Source organism: Dermochelys coriacea, chromosome 2 (genome assembly GCF_009764565.3).
Source record: "Dermochelys coriacea isolate rDerCor1 chromosome 2, rDerCor1.pri.v4, whole genome shotgun sequence".
In the NCBI taxonomy this organism is placed as follows: domain Eukaryota; kingdom Metazoa; phylum Chordata; order Testudines; family Dermochelyidae; genus Dermochelys; species Dermochelys coriacea.
The window spans coordinates 10,613,456-10,635,038 of NC_050069.1; the positions used below are offsets into that span (position 1 = coordinate 10,613,456).

Here is a 21,583-nt window from a genome sequence, read left to right on the forward strand (position 1 = left end):
AAATCCCACCTGATTAGGATGAACCATATCATTCATTACTTTTTCAAGCCTTATAGCCAATATTTTTGAAAATATTTTTATATCAGTATTTATTAAAGAGATGGGTCTATAGCTGTTAGATTTTTGCACATCCTTACCAGTTTAAGTAGTACAGTAATTAGGGCTTCCCTCATAGTAGGAGGTAAGCTATCTTTCTTCAAGACATAATTCTTTGTAAATGCATGATAGCTTAGGGGACATAATTTCTTTGAAACTTTGATAGAATTCTGTTGGTAGGCCATCGGGGCTGGGGGTCTTTCCTGGACTCCTTTCCTCCATGGCCTTGATTATTTCCTCTGATTACAAGGGAGAGGCTACTCTGGCCTGTTGCTCTGCTGAGATTTGTGAGAGGTTAAGAGTTCTAATGAAATTATTCAGTTCTTCTGGGTCACGTGGTGAATCATTATTTTAAAGAACCTGGTAACATTTCAAAAAATGATCACTGATCTCTGATCAGTTGTAACCTGCCTTGTTCTGATTTGAGTGATACTATTCAGGACCTCTCACTTTTAATCTATATGCAATAATTTTCCTTGCTCTCTCCCCTGACTCCCTGTATGTAAGTTTGAGTCTAAAAAGAGAAAATTCAGTTTTTTGCTAAAGTTAGTCTAGTTACTTCAGACCAAAAATGGATTAATTTTTTAAGATTTTCTTAGGAGGGCTAATTTGTGCGTTCTAAATCCATAGCTTTAAATTCAGTTAATTTCAGTTCAGCCTGGCTACCTCTTTCTACCTGATGGGTAGGAAATGATCATGCCCCTAATAATAGCTTTTAGTGTATCCCATAGGGTGGAATGGGGGTGTCTCTGGTCTCATTCGTATAGAAGAAAAATCAAATTTCTTTTTTGACATGGTTCTGAAAAATTGTATCTTATAAAAGATGGAGACTCTCTTTTGAAAGTCCAGATTGTCTCGGGAGGAAAAAATTGTCGTATCACTGGTCCTTGATCAAAGATCATGATAGACTCGATTTCATTATTAAGTACTGATTCCACCAGATTGGTAGAAATTGGAAAGAAATCTATGCATGAATACTTGGGGAGGAGAAAAAAGTAAAATTCTTCACTGTAGAGCTGTGCAAGTGCCGTACATCTTTTAATTCCAGTTCTTTCACAAAGTCTTTTATAATGATTCTAGCATGTAATTGTGTATGCTTGGGCCAGCCTGACTTATCTAAAAGAGGGTCCAGTGCCTCATTAAAATATCCTGCAATGATGATTGATTCTTTTGGGATAAAAAAAATGTATATTGGAATTGGAAAAGCTTCAGAAAAGGGCAACAAAAATGACGAGGGGTATGGAACAGCTTCCATATGAGGAGAGATTAATAAGACTGGGACTTTTCAATTTGGAAAAGAAACAACTAAGTGGGGATATGATTGACATGTATAAAATCTTGACTGGTGTGGAGAAAGTAAATAAGGAAGTGTTATTTATCCCTTCACGTAACATTAGTTATGATAACTAGTTAAATAACTAGTGTTATTTACTCCTACTCATAACATTTACTCCTACTCATAACTCAGAACTAGGAGTCACCAAATGAAATTAATAGGCAACAGGTTTAAAACAAACAAAAGGAAATATTTTTTCACACAGCGCACAGTCAGTCTGTGGAACTCTTTGCCAGAGGATTTTGTGAAGGCCAACACTGTAACAGTTAAAAAAAAGAACTAGATAAGTTCATGGAGGATAGGTCCATCAATGGCTATTAGCCAGGATGGGCACGGATGTTTTCCAGAAGCTGGGAATGGGCAACAGGGGATGGATCATTTGATGATTACTTGTTCTGTTCATTCCCTTTGGGGCACCTGGAATTGGCCACTGTTGAAGACAGGACACTGGGCTAGATGGACCTTTTGGTCTGACCCAGTACGGCCTTCCTTATGTTTTTATTAATTTTTGAAAAAAAAAATCAAAAACCTTGGATCATCTTTATTAGGTCCATATATATTAATTAGGATATATAGAGAGTTAGAAATCTTAGCCTTCACCAGCAAAAATCTACCTTCCTTATATTTACTTACTTCTAGAATTTGTAAATTGAGTTTTTTGTGAGACAACATTGCTGCACCTTGGGCTGCAGAGAAATTGTTAAACATCCCTCCCCTACCCAGTCCCTCCTAAATTTCTCTGCATCCAAGCCATTAAGGTGGGTTCACTGTGAGAAGATAACTGCTTTCAGTGCATATGCATCTGATGAAGTGAGCTGTAGCTCACGAAAGCTTATGCTCTGATAAATTTGTTAGTCTCTAATGTGCCACAAGTACTCCTTTTCTTTTTACGGATACAGACTAACACGGCTGCTACTCTGAAACCTGAAGTGCTTTAATAGTTCTTTCCTGTTGGTCTGCAGTTATATTCATAGTAATCACTGTGTCTTCTAGTGAGGCGATTCTGTTCTCAGCTTCCTCTAGTTTAGATGCCAAATCTTGTAAATAGTTTGAAATATATTAATAATATTTTTGATCTCAGTTATCTTCAGATATTTTTCTCAAGAATGTCTATTCACTTGAGATGTGTGTTAACCAGTCCATAATTTCATCTAGTCTCAGAGGGGCAGTCTGTCCCTGGTCAGGCTGAAAGAGGGTTGTCGGACAACTTCTACTTTTTGGGATTTTGTGGAGAGTCTGGAGATGAAGCAGCATCCACAAGGGTATTAAATTGAAAGACAAGAGTTGTAAAATAATACCTGATAAAAATTAAATTTGGGGGGAAATGTTTAATTTGCTGATGGTTGGGATTTTAGGAGGGAGGGAAAGGAGCTGTAAAGCTATGCAGCCATCATCCCCCTAATGGCTCCTGTCAGTCAATCAGATGTAGATTTAAAAACCTCCTGAAGATCCTATTTTGATTATTAGAATATAACATGAACATAGACAGACAGGAATTTGACACTGTCCATCTCCTAATGCTAAGAACTCTTTTTTCTCTCCCTCTGCCTCGTCAAAGAAGTGGAAGATGGATGTAATTGTGGATGCTATAGTGTACAGTTAAGTATTAGCAGGGCAAAGGTGTACAGTAATTAAGACAATGTTATTTTACCTGGCATGTATTTTTTCAAAATAGGATTTGGAATCAGGAATTCCCAAGATATAACCTACGTTCTAGCCCGGACTATCTTTATGACTTTGGGCAAGTCATTTAATCTCTCTGCCTCAATTGCCCCAACAGTAAATATGGAAATAATATCTCTGAGAAGTTGAGAATTAATTAAATCTCTGTAAATCATGTGATAATCAGGGTCCAGACACCCCAAAGGGAGGACGGGGGTTTGAACCCCAAAGAATAAGCAGTTGAATCAACTGATTGTATACAGTGTTATTGTGCTATCAAAATATGTTGAGTAAGATCTTTTATGAAAGCTTGAATGTTCTAAACTGAATTATGTGATTTCTATACAAGCTATGATTATGAGATTATGTAGTTTGTGTGTATAGAGAACTGTGCTCATAAACTTCAGCTCCACCTTAGGGCAGCACAATGAACAATCAGACAGGGAGAGACACCACCCAAGACAGGTGTTTACACAAAACCAGACTTAGGTAACAATCCATTGTACAACTCAAGAAAAGACAAAGATGGGCTGTTAAAGTTAATGGAAGCACATTTGGGGAAATCCCCAGTTGTCTCACTTTAAATATCTATGGTGATTTGAAGGAAAAAAAACTGCAAATCCTTTGAAGTGGAAGGGTTTTCAAGTGAAAGGCATACAGAAACCAAGCAACAGCCTCTGGGCAGAAACCTGCCAAGGAAATGGGGAATCCCCGCTGTAGTTGGGGATAGGCAGGAAAACTGTTCAAAGGCAATGGGTAACTTGTATTAGAAAAGTTTGAGTAGCAGCCGTGTTAGTCTGTATTTGCAAAAAGAAAAGGAGTACTTGTGGCACCTTAGACACTAACAAATTTATTTGAGCATAAGCTTTCGTGAGCTACAGCTCACGAAAGCTTATGCTCAAATAAATTTGTTAGTGTCTAAGGTGCCACAAGTACTCCTTTTCTTATTTCATCTTTGTGTCTGTGTTTTTTCTGTTAAATAAATGTTTCAATTATTTTCACATGAAGCAGGTGTCTGTTGTGCAAACTTTGGGGAGTGTGTGTGTGTGCGCGCCAAAGTGAACTGATAACTGGGTGGGAGCAGGTTTCGCTCCTGAAGAGGTGATGAATCAGAGGGGAACAATCCAAGTGTCTGGTACTTAAGAACTTGGGGAGGATGGATTTGGGGAGACTTAAGACTGGAAGGGATGTTGGTGTCACCCTGCAAGGAGTGACTAGGCTGGTGAGAAGCAGGGTGAGACATTATGCTTGTGGGTTTGATACTGGTGTCAAGGATCTCAGCCATAGTAGCACAGCAGGAAGACATTCCACCATTCAAGGCAAGCAGTGATAGAATCGCTTACTGGTCTGTGTGATCGCCAAAATGTACCAGGTCGCTTTATATGTTAAAAGTGCAAGTATCATTGCCAAATCCTGACATTAAGGAAAAAAACTCACTTTCGTTAGTTTGTCACAACACACAAAATTCCCTCCCTTGCATAATTACATTCATACCTCTTTTCATGGGATAATGGAGAAGACTAACCTGATTTTTGTTAGACTCTGATTTCGTATTGCGCTTAGATATCAAGCTGATAGACACCTTAAAAATATCTCAGCTGGACCTCACTCAGACAAAGCTTCTATTGGTTTCACTGGAAGTTTTCTTGAGCAAGGACTTCAAGATTTGACCCATTACTACATAGGCTGCTGATATTCTTGTTTTTCATATACAGATACTGAAAATAATAACATAAGTAAGTTTGAAATAGATTAATAGTAACAAGTATACTTTTCAGTTTGTTTGAAAATTGTGGCTTTAAATTAAAAATACATATTTTAGAAAGGAAACAAAGCAATAAATCCATCGTTTCTCTTTTATGGCGGTCATGTGTTTATACTATGAAAAATAATGATTATGTAGAAAACATTAAGTGGGGTCAATTGTTATACTGCAAGATTTAAATAAAAATTGTTTAGGTTTTTTCCCTTACTGAATTGTGGCTGCACTGGCATACTGAACTATGTTAAAGTTCTTTGGCTTGTATTTTCTGTAAGGTCAACAGTTATCAGTATAACATATAAAACATGAAGAATAGCAAATCTCTTAAAATGATTCATTAAAAGTTAAGATACATAGACTTAGTCCTGACATTATAGATAGTGTGTATATGTGTGTTTAGGGTTTTTATTTTGTGTACACACATACACACACACACCTTGAAGCATTGAAAGGAATGTAAATGATTTTTGTATTTGTTGCAGCTTTATTAATATAGGGTTTTTTTGCTATTTTTATTTTAATTATAAGATCTGATTCAGTAGTTAATGGGTTTATTTTCTTGATTGCAGGTATACTCCTGTTGGCCGGTCTTTTTTTACTGCATCTGAAGGGTGCTCAAACCCTCTGGGTGGTGGCAGAGAAGTTTGGTTTGGGTTCCATCAATCAGTCAGACCTTCACTCTGGAAAATGATGCTTAATATTGATGGTATGTACTGTGTTGCTTCTCCATTTGTGTTCCATCCTGTTCACTTGAAATGATTCAAGTTAATCCCCTTTTTGGACTTCTCAAGAACTTCTTCAGAGCTGTAAAGTCTCCAATAATGTAATTAATTGCACAGGTGTGTTTCTCTTTGTCTGCAGTGTCTGCAACAGCATTTTATAAGGCACAGCCAGTAATTGAGTTTGTATGTGAAGTTTTGGATTTCAAGAGTATTGAAGAGCAACAGAAACCTCTCACAGATTCCCAAAGGGTAAAGTTTACCAAAGAAATAAAAGGTATGAATTACATAATTGGAGCAAAATTTCTTAATTCTTTGTGATGTGAACTTCCAAGTGCCAAGGTAAGTTTGGATGCCAGGGGGAGATTTATTTTGGATAGAAATTGACAGACATAGAATCCTATATGTATGCTTTTGAACAGACATTGGATAACAAAAGTGTCTTATTCTAAGCAGAAGCATCTTATAACTCAGGCCTTGCCTATACTACACAGTTTTGTCGGCAAAAGGCAGCTTTTATCAACAAAACAGTGGAGGTGTACACACTACAATGCTCCTCCCGCTGACTAAATTCTCCTGCTTTGCTGACAAAATAAAACCACCTCAACGGGAGGCATAGAGCTTTTTGTGACAAAGTTAGATCGACAAAATGTCAGTGTAGACACTGTGTTTGTTACATTGCCGTAACTGGCCTCCAGAAGGTATCCCACGGTGCCCACTGTAACTGCTCTGCTCTCTGTTTTGAACTCCGCTGCCTTGCATCCAGCTACACGGGCATTCACCCCACCCCTTTCAAAGCCCCAGAAAGTTTTTGAAATTCCTTAATGGGGAGAGCTACTGCCCAGCTGAGCATGCTGGCTCCTAGCAACAAAAGCACTCCTGCCTGGACTACAGGGGAGGGGGTAGATCTCTTTGGTCTGTGGGGAAAGGAGGCTGTGGGAGAACTTGGAGAGAATCATGGAATCAAAACGTTAACGTGGAATCCTGCTCTTCTCGGCACTAGGCACATTGCGGCAGGCAGGCAAGGTGGGACGCTGCTGGGAGCGGGAGGGTGGGGGGGAAAGAGACTCATGCTGTGCAGAGCCAGGGAGGGAGGCGGAGGCTGATGTTCAAGTGTCTCCTTCTCTTGCTGGTGTACAAATCTCTGCCGAGCTGTGGACAAGGGGGCTGGCCAGGGGACACCAGCTGTCTGCGTCAGGATTGGTTGCTTCTGGCTGCTGTCTTAATGTAGAGAAGAGACACAGCATGCTGACACACTCACTCTCCCCCAACACTCTGTGTGTGTGTGTGTGTGTCTCACACACACTCACACACTCTCTCTCTCTCTTTCCCCCCGCCCCACCACATACTTCTGTGGGTTTCTTGTGTTAGTGTTCAGCAGTGTCAGTTTTGTCATATTACTGAGAGCTGATTTAAAATGTGTTACTTTTCGGGCACATATAGCAGTCATTACAAGGTTCATAGCACGGTGCAAACAAACAATGCCAGCTCAGCACACTACAGCAACACACGGTACTGTGGTTCAGTGTTAATATGTTCCTTCAAGCATCCCCCAGCTGAATAGTCCCCTCCCCCTCCTTCCCCCTTTGGGCTCCTCTTCTATAGCCTTCTGTTCATAATGCACAGCATAATACTGAACAGTAGTGCAGGATCCATGCTGACAGTGATGGTTGAGTGGCAGGTTACCAGGGCAGTTGAAAAGCATCTGGCAATCTAGTAGGATGCCCATGGAACAATGGGATTGAGAAACCTACGTTTTGTGATGCTGTACCTGCCCCCGTGAGCCATTGCAACCTCCCCAAAGCACTCTGTGGCCAGTTGCACAGTGGGCTAGCTACCCACAGTGCTCTGCTGTCTGTGTCAATGCAAGAACTGTTATTGTGGATGCGCTCCACCGACACGAGCATAGTGTGGACATGCAACAGTGGTTTAATTACAGCAGTGACTATATGCATAACTTGCATCGATAAAACTCTGTAGTGTAGATAAGGCCTAAAGCTATGGCTACGCTAGAGAATTTATAGCAGTGCAGCTGCACCAATGTAGCTCCACCACTTCAAGCTCTCTACTGTAGCCGTTCCAAACCAACAGGAGAGAGTTCTCCCATCGGCTTAATTACTCCAGCCCCTACGAGCGGCGGTAGCTATGTCGGCAGAAGAAGCCGACAGTGCTGTCCACACCAACGCTTAAATCAGCATAAGTTATGTCACTCGGGTGTGTGGCTAATTCACACTCCTGAGTGACATAACTTATGTTGACTTAAGTTATAGTGTAGCCATAACCTAAAATATTTAACAAGACTTTACGAATTGCAGCAGTCAGGTCTATACTTCAGTCCTCAACCATCCTGTTTTTCCTCCTGCTGTAGGAGTGTGTGCCTAGATTTATCCTTAATATAATTTTAGTGAAGTCAATGAGAACTTGTCTACAGACAGCATTGCATGAGTTTTTAACTAAAATGTGTCATTTTAAACTGATTTACTTAAACCAGTGCAAAAGGCTTTATGGGCACTCTTCTTTTGGTTTAAACCAGGCTTATTTGGTTTAGCAAAAGTTAATTGGGAACAGATTAAAGCTACATTGAAATGAGAATCAACACAGGGGTTTACACCAGTTCAACTAAACTAATTGGACTAAACCAGTTTAATGCAATGCAAGTTTGTGTGTAAACAGGGCCTCTTCTGGTATGCCTGCTGACGTTGTTTGATTTTCACGTGGCACTGCTTCATGTCCCTGGTGTAGCTCTTCTGCCCCGTGCCCCATGCAATCTTTTTGTAGATGTCTGTTTCTTTGGCTGGATCAGAGCTGTGCCTGCACAAATTCTTCTCCCCACCGACCAATGAGATCCACCAGCTCCTGTGTACTCCAGGCTGGAGCGTGTTTGGGATATTGAGTCACCATTATCAGCTGAGCTGGTGAGCTCTCCACACTGGTCAAACAGAAAATGGGAATTTCCTGGGAGGCAATTCAGTTGACTTACAAAACAGTGTGTCTATACTACCTCTCTGTCGATCCATCAGCATTAAATTAAGCACTGTATCTCTCACAGAGGTGGAATAATTAAGTTGACATCACAGGTGAGTTAGGTTGGTGGAAGGGAGCTAGTAGTGTAGATGCATACATTATTAGGTCGATGTAAGGCAGCTTCCATCGACCCAAGTTTGTAGTGAAATGGGGAAAGTTCAGGTTAATTAGCTGGCTTCTTCCATGTGGTTTTATTTGAATTTATTTTTTTTCATGATATTTTTGTCTTGATTAAAAACACAATCCAATTGCCTTGTATCCAAGGATGCTAGAGTCTGGGATAGATTATTTTTAAAAAATAATTTGAAATAAAAAAATGAGTGTGTTCCTTTCTGTGCACAGGGTATGGCTGTATAAAGGCTGGAGTTCGCACAGCCATTCTCTGATTAAGGGTATATTTGTAGATTCTAAGGCTAGAAGGGACCATTGTGATCATCTAATTTGACCTCCTGTAAAGCATATGTTTGTACTTGTAGTGATTGTTGACATAAAACTTTTATGAATGATGAGGTTGTCTGCCTCAGCCGCCTTCCATCTGTGTCCTAGACACTTGCACAGTGGTAGAGTTACAGTTGTTTGAGTGCCTTAACTGTGCATTTTCATACATTCAAGTGTTTGGACTTTTAAGTTTCTTACCTCTGAATTTCCTGGATTTGTAATGCTTGTTCTTTAACTCTAGACAAACAAAGGTTTGTTCTGTTTTTTTGGTTTGGGATATCCTTCAGGATTCTTACCAAGCAAAACTTTTATGAATCTTTAACCAGTGTTGTTTAGTAACAGGTTTTAGAGTGGTAGCTGTGTCAATCTGTATCAGCAAAAATAACAAGGAGTCCTTGTGGCACCTTAGAGACTAACAAATTTATTTGGGCATAAGCTTTTGTGGGTTCTTATGCCCAAATAAATTTGTTAGTCTCCAAGGTGCCACAAGGACTACTTGTTGTTTTTGTTGTTTAGTAGTTAGTAAGTTTTTTATTGCTGCAAGTTTGAATGATCCTGTTTAGTAACTGGTTGAGTGGGCTAACACACTGATTTATATGTGGAAAAATGTTGATTACTTGAGTGAAATTGTATGCAAGACCGGACATGTGGCACATATTAAATAATTTTTCTATGAGAACTAACACTTTTCCAACATCTCCATGAACACTGACAAGACATTAAAATCCTTGAGGTAGCTGACCTTTTACAGCTCCTTTCCTTAGCGAATCTGGTCTTCACAGTGTTTCATTAACAGTTGAACTGAAAATATATTTTGCTCCTTTATAGTAATTTTATTTCCGTGTGTGAGAAATTAGAGAAACTGAATGGATGCTAATTCTAGAATTGCAGTGCAACAGTCAAGCCATTTATATCAACTGGTTTTGTACATTTTGTAACCAAGACACCGCCCTCCTTCCTCCCCCCCCCCATCTCTACTAGCAACTGCGCGTATCCGTAAGTGGGGAAACCTTTAAAAAGAAGAAAGGAAAGTTAAAAGGACAACTTGCTGAATTACCCACCTTTTTTTTTTTTTATTTAAGCTTTCAGAAGGATTTTAACTTTTGTGTTTATTGAGCATGCATAGTACAGTACTTGAATAGTCCAACAAATAAAGAATTCCTAATTACTTATAAATTATAACAAGATTGTAACAGGAGAACAAAAATAACCAAAGATTTAAATGATTGAAAATGGTTTTGAAGAAATGAAGTAGTGATACATGTTTTCATATTGTTAGGTCTAAAGGTGGAGATAACACACTGTGGGCAAATGAAGAGAAAATACCGAGTGTGCAATGTCACCAGACGACCAGCAAGTCACCAAACGTAAAATATGGGTTTGGTTTTGTTTTTTTTCCTTTTGCTCCTATAGTATTTTAAAATGGTAGTACAGTGAATGTCTTCAAATTTGTGGATATCCGGTCCAGTTCTTGTCATGGAAAGCTATCAACCTGCCTTACTGACATTACCAGCATAGAAGCTGTCACAGTCTAATGATACTTTCAGTTGTCGCGTCTCAAGCACTTAAAAATAAACTATACTAAAAATAGACATCAAACTAATCTCTCCCTTTTCTGTGTTTTAATTATATTTTTACAAAAGATGGACTTTTGTGACAGCTCAGTTACCCTCTTCAGTCTGGCCCCACCAGCTGTTCACACCTGAATTTTCTTTCCCCCCTTTGGATTTCCCCACTTTCTGCAGGAATAGAAAGCCCATTGATGACATTGGCCTTTTTAATAATTGGTTAGTAAGAAAGTGATACTCTTTTAGGTTGGCTGAACGTTACCTCTGCAACATATGGGCCCAATTCTCTTTTCATTTACACTGGTATAATTACAGCTGATTTACATACGTATAAATGAGTATTACACTCCATTGTCTCTAACAGCCAAAAATTTTGCCAGCTGTTCTCCTAAACTTCGGTGCTTCTCATGGCACTAATGTTTATCAATTTTCTCCTCTTTTATTTTTGGAATTCTTTATTTAAAAGTCTTTTGAGTAACTTCAAAATATGCGTATATATTGCCCCTGAGTGGTGTTAAAAGAAATGCAAAGAATGAGGCTGCAATCAGCATATTTTTTTTACTATAAGACACCTGAACAATATCCGCAGCTACTGGTAGTTAACTGTTCTGTTTTTGGGCTTCTTCGTATTTTTTCAGTGGTAATAAAACGTGATAATATATATACACACACACACACACACACACACACACACACACACACACACACACAAACACACTTTTTTCTTTCTTTTTTCATTTTAAAGCAACATGGCCTTAAAGCTTTGTCAGGATTCCACTAATTTATATTAATACCTTAAATTAGTGAAGTAGAATTAAGTTGCATTTGGTACATTTATATCTCAACACTAAAATGCCTATAATATTTTACTTCTGACAGACCCTCACTTAAACTGTTTTTAGGAGATGTAGTTCAGTCTCTTGGCGTTGGGCAGGTTACATGTGAAACGTTTAACAGAGACTTATACCACCATTTTGTTTAACAGTATATAGGTTTATGAAGAGCTGTTTATTCTGACTGACTTGCCGTTAACTCCTCCAGTACTTCATCTTATAGCAGATCTGTTATTTCCCATGGCATGGGAATGGAGAGATATACCATTACAGTGATTGTCAGTCAGGCCGTTTGGATGCCCATTTTCTGGATATTTGCTCTAGATCTTAAGGGATTCAGGCAGCAAAAGAAGTACACTCTGTTTTGGTTCCAAGAAAAGGGGGATGAAGATTGTAGATGTAGACCATTCCCTAAGATGCACTGTTTTTTATTATAGGTCAGTGGTTCTCAAACTGTGGGTTGGGATCCCGAAGTGTGTCACAACCCCAACTTAATGGGGTTGCCGGAGTTGGCTTAGACTTGCTGGAGCTCAGGGCCGAAGCCCGAGCCCTACCACCTGGGATCAAAGCCGGAGGGATTCAGCCCTGGGCAGCGCGGTTCAGGTTACAGGCCCCCTGGGCTTGGGCTTTGGCTTCGACCCCTTCCCCACCCGGGGCAGTGGGACTCGGGCGGGCTCAGGCTTCAGTCCCCCTCCTGGGGTCTTGTAGTAATTTTTATTGTCAGAAGAGGGTCCCAGTGCAATGAAGTTTGAGAACCCTGTGATAGGTGTTTAACCCTCTGTAGACTTCTTTCTCCTGAAAAATGAAAATGTAGGAAGGCTTGCTCCATACCATTACAGAGAATAATGTATTTCACTCGTGTACACACACACACACACTCTCTCTCTCTCTCTCTCTCTCTCTCTTTCATGGGGTCTTTCATTGTGCTAAAATACATTGAGAAAGTTTGGAAAGTATTGTTGGTAAAATGGTTGGTTTTCACATTTGGTTTCCTATAGATTCCCACTTCAGCAGGAGAGTGGACAAACAGTTGAATGCACTGTAGCTCAATATTTTAAGGACAGACACAAGTTGGTTCTACGTTATCCTCACCTTCCATGTTTACAAGTTGGACAGGAGCAGAAACATACATACCTTCCTCTTGAGGCAAGTAAACTCATCAAAATACTGTATTCTTGAAAAGAAGAAAGGGAAAAAAAAAAGCACAAGCTAAAAATGTTTAGGTTTTCTCTTACAGCTATCTTACTGCTTAGGGATTCGTTGCATGAATAAATATAGAAAAGTATAACAGATATTTTCTGAATTTTTAACTCAATTTGTATGGGTTATTTCAGGTGTGCAACATAGTGGCAGGACAGAGGTGTATAAAGAAGCTGACTGACAATCAAACTTCCACTATGATACGGGCAACTGCCAGATCAGCGCCTGACCGTCAAGAAGAGATTAGCAAATTGGTGAGTGCTGTGTTTGTCTGTGGAGGGAACAGAGGTACAGTATGGAACAAAGCTTTTCTCTTGAAGTTGCTGAACTACTATCTAGTGCTTATTACAGGTAATAAACACAGTTTGTAATAAACTGTAAAACACTTTCTCATGTCGTCAGTTAATGAGACGCTTACAAATATTTATAACATCCTCAATTTTCAAGAGTCATCTAATTTTAGGTGCCCTGTTTCAGACACCCAGGACCAAATTTTAAGTAGTACTGAGCACCATACCTACAAGTGGACTCATAATGGGAGCTGTGAATTCTTGGCATCACCAAAATTCAGGTCCCAGGTGACCAAGGTGGGCACTAAAATTAGAAAATACTTTTGAAAATTTGGGTCACTTATGCAAAAAAGACTTTGTTTTGCCACTAAAAATATTAATTTGTTTTTTCTTTTTAGATGCGAAGTGCAAGTTTTAATACTGATCCTTATGTTCGTGAATTTGGAATAATGGTCAAAGATGAAATGACTGATGTGACTGGGAGAGTCCTACAACCTCCCTCAATCCTTTATGGAGGCAGAGTATGTAAACAGAGATGCTGCGGTACCTGGGATGATTGCTTTGTAGTAGTTGACAACTTCTTTAATATGATTGCTTCAATTCAGTCCTGGGTGTAACTCCATTGGGAACCCCCATAATACTTAGCACTTACATAACTTTTATCATTGTCAAGTCACTTTACATACATGAACTAATTTAATCCTTTATAACGCTCCTGTGAGGTAGATGTGGAAATATTATCTCCATGGTACCGATGTGGAAACTGAGGCAGGAAAGTTAAGGCCCAACTTTTTTAGAAGTGGCCTCTAATTTTTGGTTCCTCTGTTCTTGGGTACCTAACTTAGGACACCTAAGGTCTCATTTTCACATGTGCTAAACACCCAAAGCTCTATTTGACTTGAGGAAAACTCTATCTGGAGTTGTGAATGTGCAACAGCTCTGAAATTTATTATATTGTAGTGGCACCAAAAAGGCACCAATCAGTAATCTGTGGCCCTTGATCTTGTTCTTCCAGCCCTGCCCCCTACTACTTCAGCCCCAGCTAGCTGGAGGGGCCCAGGGCGGGGAGAAAGGGGTTGGAGAGCGAACCCACCCCACACTCATCCAGCAGCTCCTGTCCCCCGATTTCAGGCATTGCAACCTGGCACACTGGATTGCAGCACCACTTGGATTTGGTCCAGCAATCCCTCCATCACAACAAAATTTGAGTGAGTGGCATTGCAACTCTATGTACCATGTTGCAACATCACTTGGTTTGGGCATCTGGGGCAAACTTCTCCTTATGCCTAACTCTTCCCTTATCCCCTAAATGCCGGACAACCCTGATGGTGGAATTCTTTGAGGGTATGTATAAGGCAAGGGGTGATATGGGGGGGCAGTGACAGGTGATGAAGCTAGATCCTTCCTTCGACCCACTGGTGGGCAGGACCCACAATTTGGGAAAGACTACTATAGAGGGTAGTCTCTAATGTCACAAAAGGTAATGAAGATACTCAAATACCATGCTGGTGGGTGCAGTATAAAAACCTAAATAAAACAGAGTAAAAGCTAGAGTTTGGGACTTTGAGGGGGTCTGGAGTGGATGTATAGGTTGCTCCTTTGCTCACACTATTCCTGCTACTGCCTCTGTGTCTACCCTTGTTATTGAAGTGTTTGTCCTACAATTTCAGTGAGGGTCATAATTTAAGGACATATCTTGATCTTCCAATTTATCCTGGATTTTCATGAAATCTTGCAGTACAATTTAAAATTAAAACAAAACATCATGAAGAATGCATTTTCAGTCAAAGTATGAGGGAAGGCTGCACACTTTTAGATATCCATACCAATTAAGATAATTCCCATCCTGAGATTGAGTTCAGTCTTCATCTTCTGTTGCCTATATAACTTGTGATCTTGTAGCAAATTCCTCACAGTAGTGTCTACTAGATAGGGGAAAGACTTTTTTCTATATGACTGTGAGTTCAGAAACCAGGATCCTGTTCTCGGATCTTCCACATATCTTTTCTCTGTGACCATGTGTGAATCTGTGGACCTTTATGTGCTTTAGTTTACTGATCTATAAAATATGGGTAATGATGCTTACCTATCTTACTGGACTGTTGTGAGGCTAAATTAATTCCTGCAAATTGTATTGAACTCCTGGAAAGTAGCTATAGAACTGCAAGCTTGTATGTATGTATTAATTATCAGCCATTCATGACTCTTCCCATTTACTACCCATATATATTCTGCTGATTTTTATTGTAACAAATATAGGGATTTGTATTTTTTTAAAAAAAGCATTCAAAAATTGAATAATCTGTATTATCTCTTCCTAAATTTCACAAATTATCAGATTCACGTACTTGAACATATGTTGCTGTAATGATAGGAAGGATAGTGATTTGTGTCATAACTGGATTAATATTTAGACACAGACTTGAGACTATAGAATAGACCAGTGCTTATAGTGAAGCAGGGGCTTGGGGATTTTTTTTGGAAGTATTACCCATTTACTATTTCCTTCTCTTTCTAGAATAAAGCAATTGCTACACCAGTTCAAGGGGTTTGGGATATGAGGAATAAACAGTTTCACACTGGAATTGAAATTAAGGTCTGGGCAATTGCCTGCTTTGCTCCCCAGCGACAGTGCACTGAAGTTCATCTTAAGTAAGTATGTTTTTTCTTTTTTCCTAGAAAGATTTTTGGTTCCTTACTGGATTTGAAAGAAGTGGATTGTGTGGCACTACTGTACCTTGTGCTTTTTTTCCAGTAATATTCTAAGTGCTGTATTTAAAAAAAATAATCTTTTCCCTTTATTATATCTCTGCTTTAGAAACTGTAAACTATTGATTGTATTTTCCCTGTCACAAACATAGAATTCTGTGTTTTGAATGGTGTACAAGCGAGTATGTCTCTCGTTAGTTTTTTCTGTGTGCTAGTATCATAAAATCCTCAATATCAAAAGCAATGTGCACAGCACTGGATAAGGCAAGGTGCCTGCCATCGATAGGAGTTTCCAAGAAATGGAGATGAGCAGGGAAGAAAGAAGGCAATCGAAGCAAAGAAAAATGTCTACTACTGAACACTTTTCATCACTGAAATGTCAAATGTACATGTGTCTCTATATTATGTTGCTATAAACTGTTTTAATCTGAAAAAATCTATGTCTGCATTGGACCTATTTAAATGGACATTGTCAGCTTACAAATCAAATTTATTCATAAAGCTTTCTACCCGCTATTGTTACAATACCCAAAATTACTGTAGTTGAAATGTTAAGAGAAATATTTTTTCAGTTAGTTTACTGAAAAGTTTACTGCAAAGAAGAGCTTGAATGTCACCTCCTGCAAAACAAACATAGGCACGAGGATTTCCCAAAAGATCTCTGAGTGGTTCTGGATCAGTGGTATGTGAGGCTTCTACACCTGACGGAGAATGCTGCCAAATAAAGACTAGGAACAATATAATCCACAAATGCTCGCACCTTGTAGACAGCCACTCTTTTGCTTGTCTTCTCAGCAGCTGAATATTGCCTGTCTGTATGGTAGTGTACATATGAAACTTGTCAGTGTGCAGTTGAACACTGTGAGAATTGTCACAGGAGTGCTGAAGTCAAGAGCAACTGTCTGGCTCTCTGCCCTCATGCATATTTTACCACTATCCCCACAAAGAGAAGCTGCAATAATACGTGAATATGACTGCACAATAACGAATCCAGACTTGCCCATCTACAAAGATCTCCAGTGCACCCCAAGATGCTGCCTTAAGTCCAGGAACCCCTTCTGGTTAGCTGACAAAGCTCTCAAAACCTCGGAACTGTCATCAAAAGACAAGTGGCGAAGGCTGTGAGTAAACATAAGGGTTATGAATCAAAACCTGAACATGGATCCTACAGACCAACCACCTGATTTCAGTATCTCACGTAAGATGGATCACAGTGAATTGTACCAGAAGCTCATATGGGTGTTGCAGTTATCTCCTACACACTTGGAAAATGAAGGACAACCCATATCTGAATGTGAAGAAGTCATCCAAACAATGGAATATACAGTGAACTGCAGCCTCCTTAAGATCCTTCTCTGTGAGATCAGCCTTGATTTGTTCTGCGTCACTGGAATCTATACAGTAGATGACAAACTTGAACATCGACTTTTAATGTTACTATTTTAAGTTACCAGATGAAAAACATTAGTTAGTTTGTGCATTTGAATGCTTTGTATATAGTCAGTTTCCTTTTATGTATACATGTGTCTTGCACAGCAACTAGGAAGAAAAATTGTTACCTAAGATTACTAGCCCAGAAAAATTATTTTAAAAATAAATTCTCTTTAGTTTTGCTTACTTTGTACTTTTGACAGAACTCTGAAACTGACTATACATCTTCCTTAGCTGGTGGGCAGGTGTAGCCCTTTCAGGTGCTGCTCTGCTGGAGGAGCTTGCTGGAATGCTCTTTGGCAGATCCTGTAAGAAGGTAGTTGCCAGCAGTGCAGCTGCAGAGCTGCTGCTGTTTTTGACTTTTGAGTCAGGAAGACATCTCCTTTTGTTTGGGGCCCTGTTCTGAGCTAGCGAGCAGCTGTTGTCAGGGATGATTTTTTTTAAGACTCTCCAACCCCCTGCACAGGGCTGAGGGGCAGAAGGAAGGGGTTCTTCACTCCCAGATATCCTCTGTTGGTTTTCTCTGGAATTCAGATGTTGGGAGTGCAGGGAGAAGGGATGGTTCCCTCAGTGCTACTGTTTCTGTTGAGGAGGGAGGCTGGCTGGTAGAAGTGTAGCTAGTTTTTGGGTGTAACAAGCATTAGGCTGGAGTCTTCAAGATCTTGAACTTGACTAATTTCAACTAAATCTGATTGAAGAGTTTTCCTTTAAAATAAGGGAAACTCTTTGATGCTAGGAATTTAGCATTAGTCCTGGAGACTTGCTTTTTGGAGGATGATAGCATTGATAAAAATAAGTTGGCATTTATCTATTCTACTACATATAATAACTGACGTCCACATAAAACCACTGTGGAGTCAAAGGGTATCTTATTTCCACTTTACAGATGGGGAAATTGAAGTAGAGCGGTTGTAACTTGGCAGAAGCCAAAAGTGGGGAGTCAGTTTCAGAACTAGGATTAGAACCAGGCTTTCAGACCTGTGCTTAGAACACTGCACCAGGACTTTTGGGTTTAGGTCAGAAGATTAAAAATAGGGGTTCTGTAAGTAAACCAACACTGAAATAGACTTTGTTTACCTGTGTAGAATTAATTTAATTAAGCTCAGTCCAATAGGAAATGCTGTCCAGACACTGTTGTCACAAAGAAATTAAAAAGAAATACTTTCTGCCATTATAGTGTGATTTATATACATGTACCCTGATACCCAGTGTATTGTTGTAGTAAATGAGAGTGCTGGTGCATATTGAAGCTTCCAACATTAGGGAGTATTGACAGAGTTTCTCTCCCTGTTCCTTCTCCACTTTGTCCCTCCATTAAAAGCTAAAAGATATTTGGTTCATTTGAAAAAATGTACACATACTGGGTCAGATTCTGTTCTTATGCCAGTGCAACCTCGTTAAAGTCAACAGCGTTGTACCAGTATGACTGAGAACAGAATGTTTCATTCTCTCTTCATAGTAATCTAATGTATCTGCATTCTTTAGGTCCTTCACAGAACAACTGAGGAAGATATCAAGAGATGCAGGAATGCCAATCCAGGGGCAGCCATGTTTCTGTAAATATGCCCAGGGTGCAGATAGTGTGGAACCTATGTTCAGACATCTAAAGAACACCTATGCTGGGCTACAGCTTGTGGTAGTCATTCTGCCAGGGAAGACTCCAGTTTATGGTCAGTGCATATTGATTACATATATGGGAGATGGAGGTTGTTTGAGTCACCTGTATGTATGTTGTATGAAGAATTACATCACCAAAAACGTATTTCAAAGCAATTAGATAAAATTCCACAAAGAAAATAGTAGGGGCCTTACATTTTCTTTCCTTCCTTCAAAGGTGCTCCAGGCCTTTGAAACTGACCCCTTCAACACTTCTTAATTTTCAACCAGCTCTTTTTATTTATTTTTAATTCCCTCTTCTCCTCCTGGGCTACCAGTGAGGCACATAATATAAGCTAGAAACTTGAGCTCATGGCCACCTCTGAAGGCCAAGTTTTCTCTACTTTTTAAATTTAATTAAAGATACAACCATCGTAATCTCTGGGTCCACCTGCAATCAGCGGAAAGTCACAAGTAACAAAGAAAACTGACAAAAGTCAACTCAAAAATTGCATGCAGCTCCCCCAAAAAACTCCATCTACTCCAGCCACCACCTTCTGGAAAAAACCTAAAAATGATCCTAAAAATTTCTCTTAAACGATCTTTTGTACTTTATTTGCTCAAGATTCACCTGTACTAGTTTCTGTGTAGATGTACAACATTGTTTTAAAGGTATGTTGATAATAAAATATTAAAAACTCTGAAAGATTTCAGCCAGAGCTTAATTTCAAACACTTCATAGTAAATTATTAGACAGAATGAAACAAAAAGGCTGCATAAAAAATTGAAAAGTCTAATAAATGAATGTTCTGAAATTTCACTGGAAAATTGAGTTACCTACACGTGGAACAAAATAGAAATTTATAATCTTAAGCCCACTTCAAAACACAGCCTTAACCAGGGAGTTGCAACCAGTGCCTCCGTAAACTGTTTTAAAATGTATGTAACAGTATTTTTAAAAAAAAGGGGGGGGAGGAGAAGCAGCAATCGAAATGATAAATCTGCAATTATCATTGTACATTTAGACGCCAATAAAACTTGTATCTTTTCAGTAGAAGGATGGTAGTATAAACTCAGTAGCAGTGAGGGGAAAATAAAAGTTTAAACAAATGAACCAATAACATTCTGGGAGAAAGTGATCATAACTAAATGAATGCCATTTTTCTTATTTCTTATTTAAGAATATCTGAATAGTTTTTATTTTTCCTTGTGTCTTGGCAGCGGAAGTAAAGCGTGTTGGTGACACTGTGCTGGGGATGGCTACGCAGTGTGTTCAGATGAAAAATGTGCAAAGAACAACACCACAAACTCTGTCCAATCTTTGTTTAAAGATCAATGTCAAATTAGGAGGAGTAAATAACATTTTACTGCCACAAGGAAGGTACGTTGATTTTGAAGTTTTTTTTTGTTTGTTTTATTTCCATATGCTAAGGGAGACATGAATCAGGTTAAAATAGTTTAGACTTTTTTTAACCTGTTACTAATATCACCTTAAAACTATTAAAAATGAATTTACTTTTTGTTAATTATAATGCTTCACTCTGGTTTTATAATCAGTTTCTAGTCAATTTCACTTTTAGATTTTAATGTAATAGCATCTGCTGCAATATTTGGATACTGCAAAGAAATACTTATTTTTTTAAAAAATCATTTCCATTGGAATCTGTCAGTTTATAAAGAAAAATTTTTGATGCTTTATTTAAAAATTTGAGCTTGCAATACTATTTCAGAGTTTTCACATGAAATAAACCTTAACAGATCTGTTTACTTACGTATTTAATGACAAATAGAAGTCATCTTGAAAATTAATATTCCCTTATTGACAGACTGATTGTAATCTATGAAGTAAACAACCATGATTATAAAGCCAGAAGTATCCATTGTAATTATCTCTAGTCTGACCTGTATAAAATAAGCTACAGCTTCCCTGAATTAATTCCTGTTTGAACTAGAATATCTCTTTCAGGGCATAGGCTTGGGAAGCAAGGGATCTGGACTCTATTTCCTGCTCCCCCACTGACTCTACATGTGATTACATGCATGATTTCGCTTAGTCATAGCAGAATCCATTACCCATACTCCAGTTAGAAGGTTCACAGGGAAGTCCATTAAGTGTAGATAGGAGTTTTCCATTTTGAGTTAAGTGTTCTTTGATGGGCCATTTAACTTGAATAGTTCCTTCACAGTGTGCTGGCTAAGTGCCACAGGAGCAAACTTTTGAAATACAGATACATAGTTAATATTCATAACTTCAGATATAAAAATAAGTGCATACAAATAGCATAATCAGATTCAGCAAATCATAACCTTTCTATAGACACCTTACTTGACATTCTTTGTACAAGATTCGTTGCAATTACATAACAATGGTAGCAACAATGATCTACATGGTCATATTTTAATCAGATAACATCATAGAAGGATCTCCCCATCTCTACTCAGAGAATTTTGTCCTGGATCACATCATGTATTCATGTATTATGGTCAGGTGGGTGTTCCGCCATGAGCTAACCTGACTGCACGTTCCACAAAGTCACAACCTTTAGTAGTGGCATTCCTAGTGCAGATCCCTATTCAGGACATTTTCAGAGCAGCAACTTGGTCATCGGTTTATGTTTGCTTCCCATTACGCCATAATGCAACAGACCAGGGATGATGCCAAATTTGGTCAAGCTGTTTTGCAGTCAGTGTGTCCATGATCTCCAGTCCCACCACCTATGCAACTGCTTGGGATTCACCTACAGTGGAATGCACATGTGCAATCACTCAAAGGGAAAACGGTTACTGACCTTCCTTAACTGTTGTTCTTTGAGATGTGTTGCACGTGTCCATTCCATGACCCACACTTGCGCGCGCGCGCTCTCTCTCTCTCTCTCTCGTGTGTGTGTGTGTGTGTGTGTGTGTGTGTGTGAGAGAGAG

At 39.1% G+C, this 21,583-nt stretch overlaps 1 protein-coding gene across 4 annotated transcripts in view; it reads left to right on the forward strand.

The window, feature by feature from the left end:
• AGO2 (argonaute RISC catalytic component 2) overlaps positions 1–21,583 on the forward strand; it is a 108,876-nt gene that overhangs the window by 58,654 nt on the left and 28,639 nt on the right. For all 4 annotated transcript variants that reach the window (XM_043507299.1, XM_038393169.2, XM_043507300.1 and 1 more), the window contains 9 exons: positions 5,426–5,562; positions 5,718–5,852; positions 10,317–10,404; positions 12,437–12,584; positions 12,773–12,892; positions 13,327–13,449; positions 15,447–15,580; positions 18,554–18,738; positions 19,886–20,045. In XM_043507299.1, coding sequence (XP_043363234.1) covers positions 5,426–5,562; positions 5,718–5,852; positions 10,317–10,404; positions 12,437–12,584; positions 12,773–12,892; positions 13,327–13,449; positions 15,447–15,580; positions 18,554–18,738; positions 19,886–20,045 — 1,230 coding nt within the window. The remainder of the gene's footprint in view (positions 1–5,425; positions 5,563–5,717; positions 5,853–10,316; positions 10,405–12,436; positions 12,585–12,772; positions 12,893–13,326; positions 13,450–15,446; positions 15,581–18,553; positions 18,739–19,885; positions 20,046–21,583) is intronic.